Source organism: Propithecus coquereli, unplaced genomic scaffold (assembly GCF_000956105.1).
Source record: "Propithecus coquereli isolate 6110/MARCELLA unplaced genomic scaffold, Pcoq_1.0 Scaffold35, whole genome shotgun sequence".
In the NCBI taxonomy this organism is placed as follows: domain Eukaryota; kingdom Metazoa; phylum Chordata; class Mammalia; order Primates; family Indriidae; genus Propithecus; species Propithecus coquereli.
Window position 1 is genome coordinate 5093637 of NW_012149174.1, and position 5719 is coordinate 5099355.

The following is a 5719-nucleotide window of genomic DNA, read 5'->3' on the forward strand; positions in this document are numbered from 1 at the left end:
TGAAGTATCACAAGAATGGAAAAACGAGCACCACATATACTCACCATCAAACTGGTATTAACTGATCAACACTTTTGTGTGCATATAGTAGTAACATTCATCGGGTGTTGGGCAGGTGAAAGGGGGAGAAGGGGATGGGTATATTCACACCTAATGGGTGCGGTGTGCACCATCTGAGGGACGGACACTCTTGAAGCTCTGACTTGGGCAAGGCAAAGGCAATATATGTAACCTAAACATTTATACCCCCATAATATACTGGAAAAAAAAAAGACTATGTTAGAGAGGTTCAAGGTTCCAAGCATATACATTCTTGCAAAATGTGTATATCAACTTTTGTAAGGTGAATCACGCAAAAGTCAGGAAGATGGGTGGCCTGCTGCTATTTAAAAGCTGTGAATACTTTCATAAAACAAAGTCTTGTTTAGTAAAAACAGTGACTTCCCTAATTTATTGTAAAAACCCAGATTTTCGTATGTCAGGTGGAAATGGAGCAAGATGTTCTTCTACTTATTCATCTAAATATCCTGTGGATTATGAGGTTTACTTTTGCAATGACCCAATTGTGATTTTGTTAATAATACTGCAAATGTTTATGTAATTCAACTAATGCTAATTTTTTGATAGAATGAAAATATGAAGGATGATGACCTCTCAATGGAACGAAATGAAAATGACTTAGCACAAATAAGTCTCAGCCAACACACTGCTCAGCCTCTCAAGCAGAAAAGAGAGACAGGGTAAAATTAAGTCATTTTATTGGTGACTCAAGGAAATGAATTAAAACACTGTGGGGAAAACTAAGTGTCTGATTAATATGTGGTTTACGTGTTAATGCAAAAATATTTGAAGTCGGGATGAAAGACTGTTAAAACAGGTCAGAAAACTAAATTACCCTAGACCTGTGTTTTTAATGAAAGTAACTGCTAAGAGAAATTTCTTTTTATGTTTATATATATAATTATTTTCCCTCCTCTGCATTTTTAAAGGGAAGCTATCATGAAACTCCCTTAAGTTAAATAAATGACTTCAATTTGTATGTGAGTTTTCTGAACCACTTTGAAATGAAAGTCATGATTAAATTTCTCCTGCCTGCTAAAGATACAACTATGCAATGGCGCTACAATTGCTGGGCTTGGATGACGGCTCCGAGACCACTGATAGGAATCCTGTCCTGATAAGAGGGGCCTACTTGTCCTTTCTGTATCTGCGCCACCTGCGAATCAGGGAACTGCAGGTATGTGGATGGCAGCAGAAATGCCTGGTTGTCTAGAAAGGGGGCTTTTCTGCTGTTCCCTTAGCAATGCGTTTTTATGCTTTTTCCCTTTGTTCTGATTTTTTTTTTCTTACATGAAATCAGCCTCTTTCTGGGCTGGTATGTTCCTTTCTCCACAGTAGGATTGATCTGCCACCCTTGAGGCTCTCAAGTTTTTCTCCGTACGGTGGGGCTAGGCAAAAGGCAGGGTCCTGATTCTGCTCTTTTTTTGTTTCAGCGCATCTGCTTAGGAGTTCTGAACTATTTCAGATCCATTGAGCGAACCCTGACAATCAACACTTCGGGCCTTACCTTGGTTTCAGGGAACCTGGTTCCCACCATGGAGGATAGTTCCTGGGTAAATATGGCAAAAGGAGGCCTGGGCACCTTGCATGGCCTGGGATCTGGCCACTATGTCCGTGGGTCACCTGCTGAGCACAAGGTGAGTCCTTCTGCTTTCTTCCTTGATTATTCTGTCTCTCAAGCCACCCTCTTCTTAGCACCTGGAATCAGTTAACATGATAAAGTAACAGGTGGAGGGTTTCTTAGGGGAAAATGGTCTTTAAAAACAATTATAGTAAAAGGGGAAATGGCTTTTTAACCACCACCACCACCCCAGCCCCCGCCCCAATGTCCGCTTGAGAGTGAGACGCAGGCAGAGAGTACCCTAAAAGCCACACTGGAGCCCGTGATAGGAGGGAGCTATTTCAGAGCATGAGGGGCCATTTCTGTTATCCTGGCCTGAGAGCCACATCCTTTCAGAGAAGCTCTTCTTAGACCCTCCTTGGCACTGCTAGAGGGACCTTTTTGTCACTTGCCTGTTTTCTAAGCCCCAGATGAGAAAAGTAGACTAACAAACAGCTGTAGAAAAGATTTGAAAGAGCTGAACAATAAAAAAAAAATTTTTTATCCCTCCACAAACCTGTTTGCTCTTTGGTGCTTTTGATGTCTGTGGAACATATTTTTCTATGAAGTCTATACATTTTTAACCCTGCCTAACAAAAGGCCAATAAGACAAAATCCATATTGACTTCCCTTCTTTGGGAAAAAAGTTGAGAATGCTTATATTTTATTGGACTATTTTAGATACTCCTGTAATATTTCAGTCTCTAGAAAGTTTATTCCTGAAGATAGAGTTTAATATGAATTTTATCTTCTTAAAAATACTAGATTGACAAATGTGAAACATAAAATCTATTTGGCTATCGTAATAAGCCACATTCTAAGCTAGTGTGACTCTTGATTTATGCCTGTCGTGCCTATAAAATCTTACCGTTAACTGTTGTTCACATGCACACTCTAGCGCAGTACTGTCCATTCTATCCAATGGAAATATAATGCAAGCCACATACATAATTTAAATTTTTCTAGTAGCCAGAAGTACAAAGAAACATGTGGTGTTCATTCTAATAATATAACCTGTTTAGCCCAATGTATGTAAGATACTATCATTTCCACATGTAATCATTATTAACAAATCATTGATGATATTGTACATTTTTTATACTAAGTTTTCAAAATCTGGTGTATGTTTTATATGGACAGCACATTTCAACTCAGACAAGCTGCATTTGAAGTGTTCAATAGCCACAGGTGTCTAGAGGCTACTGTACTAAACAGTGCAGCTCTAGATATTGGGAAATGTTTTCTTATTTTCCCAACCCAGTCACCTAGATTCCTACCTTCACACCCTTCCTCCTTTGGTTTCCTTTCCTAATAAGCACCTCCAACTCCTATCCCCTCACCACACAGACTTCCTCTCAGATCTTCCTTTACCCCACCGCCCCACTCCCTTGATCCTAGCTCCTTAAGCCTAGTTTGCCCCTCGGAGGAGATAGAGAGGAGGGTTAAGCCACTTTAAAAACAAACACACCTACAAAACAAATATATCTTGTTCTTACTAATGTTGATCCTACCACAGTGGCGGTATGTTATTATGCTAATAGACATTAAAAATTTTTTTTTTTTTGCCAACATGCCCTCTCTCGGTTTGTTTATTCTGGGGTGAGGTTGGGGAGACAAATACCATCCTGCCTCCTTGTAGGAGGTGCTTCTCAGTAGTAATGTAATTTTTCTTTCCTACGCCCTCATGAATGATAGGGATTATGGCACCCTTTAAATCTCCCAGCTGCTATTACTTTAGTGTACCATAAGAAGACCACTCAAGGAAGTGGCCTTCTGTCAGAGTCTTTAATAGGACCATGTGGTTTAGCTATGCCCCATGGGTATGGCCTTGTTAGCATTTGTGCCAGAATATCCAGGCCTGGTTGGTGTGATTCTTTCCCACGTAAGGGTGGGAGGCACAGGTGCTACTCTATCAGGTTGATCTCACCAAGGCCCAGGGTGAAGGCTGCTGGGAGTAAGACCACTGGGCTTACCAGACATCAGAGAAACTCCTAAGATGAAGATCCCTTTCCTGGTCCCTTTCCCTGGGCCCAGTGTGTTTGATCCCATGAGGAAAGTCTTGGGCTAGTATTAACAAATGGTCATTCAGCAACAATACCTAGCATGATTTCTAGTCAGAGAAGTCAAGTTTGATTCCAAAGTTTTGGCTTGAGCATTTGAAAGTTTGAAGTTGCTATCAACTGAGATATTGTTGGAGCAGATTTGTTGGGAAGATCAGTATTATCTCAGTTCAGAACATGGAAAATTTGAGACGCTTATGAGATGTTAAGGTGGCAAAAGGAAGTAGAGAGTTGGATATACCTCTTTCATATAGTATATAATAAATGTTTATTTGGTAAAAGAAAGGCTCTGCCCATAACAGAATGGTTGTGAGATTACAAAAAGACCATGTACATGAAAGTGTTTTGCAAAGTATATCACTCTGTTCAAATGCAGAACAATTAGCTAAGATAATAATATTATACTCTGCAAACTAAGAAGACAGGTAAACTAGAGGGTATCTTTGATTTTCTGTTTAAAAGATTGTAGCCAATGGATTGAGTCATTCACCCAACAAATTTGATGGGATTTTTAGGTTGAACTATTATTATCTGAAACTAATGTAAGATGATTTAGAAAAAGGTGAACTAGCCAGAGAAGTATTGTCTATGTTGCCAAAATTCCTAAAGTTCACATTAACAAGTGGTGGCAGAAGCTACTAGGGTGAAAGAAAGAATGATGGGCCACCAATTTTCCTATAGTTACTATATTTAGCAAATAGTTATCTTGGCATCAATTAATTTTCGGACTTGAAAACATAGTGAATCATTCCTAAGATCACATTATTTCATACCCAAGCAGGTAATTATTGCCCTTTCCTTTCTGCTACTCCTCCAAGCATAATATTGAAGGATCAACTCTCTAGACAACAAAACCTTTAGAGGGAGGGTTTTCCATGTGACTGTGAAAACAATTAAAATAAAAAAGAAATAAGGAAATGTTATAGTGCCCGAGCCATAACCCTGCATGAAGCAATGTGGCCATCTGATCTTTAAAGTGCATCTCCTGTGCTCCTGACAGCAAAGTATAGCAGAAAGAGAAGGAGTATGTATGCCTATATAAAGAGTTTGAACAATGGGGCATGGGAGGGGAGAGTGAAAAATGACCATTTAAATAGGTGATGATGGTATTAGAGTAGGCATCTTGACAATACTATCGCTTTCCATCAAACCCAGTCCAGTAGCCATTTCCTGAAAGTCTTATAAAATTCATCTGTACAAGAACATTGGGAAAGGTCTTTTCCAGTAAAGTGGATTAAGTATAACACGTTAAATTTTCCCTTTTTTCCTCTAAGGAGACCTCATTTTGATATATAACAAGACAGATGCCAAATGCCAATAGGAGTCAACATGGTACTTTATAAATCTAAGAAGGCTATTTAATTTCTGTATGCAACATGTCATTTTCTCAGAATCTTTCCTGTTTTCCACTGGTACCAATCACTTTGAAAGAAATGATAATTTCACTTTTGGAATTCTAGTCAAAGGAAGCTCCTATTATTAAAAACTTTTATAACTAAAGCATAGCAAAAAGCATAGCAAAACAAACACCATCCTGCTAGAGAAATGCTTAACTATGAAATATCCTTTTGATGAAATATTATGAACTATAGTTATTATTTAGAAATGCTCACACTTCTACTTGTTGGAAGGTTTTAAAAGTTTCAGCTTCAATAAGTAAGAATCTAAACCATAACAGCACATAAAAACTGATTATAGAACTATAGAGCTAAAGGGACCTAGAGGGCACCCCCATCCACCTTTCTGATATTGGCAATTAGCCATCTAAACAGACAATAATCAGCCCTGTTTGTGAGGCTTCCATGGTTTATGGAGAGCCAGGATATGACTGTCTGAAATTTATAGATGAATGGATTCTAAACAAATGATTACTTATAAAAGCAAAGCTTTTATAAGAATGAATAGATGTGGGATGAAAGATTGGGAGCCACTATTTTGTTCCATAGTTTAAATGAGTCATGGATAACAACTAAGAAAATCAGATTGTTTTTCTTAAAAT

General features: G+C 38.5%; 1 protein-coding gene across 1 annotated transcript in view; it reads left to right on the top strand.

The window, feature by feature from the left end:
• The first annotated feature begins 1150 nt into the window (after positions 1-1150).
• The window catches only part of LOC105815872 (transmembrane protein FLJ37396), a 36269-nt gene continuing 31700 nt past the window's right edge, over positions 1151-5719 (top strand). Inside the window, exons 1-2 of the mRNA XM_012651127.1 lie at positions 1151-1237; positions 1494-1697. Coding sequence (XP_012506581.1) covers positions 1596-1697 — 102 coding nt within the window. The 5' untranslated portion in view covers positions 1151-1237; positions 1494-1595. The remainder of the gene's footprint in view (positions 1238-1493; positions 1698-5719) is intronic.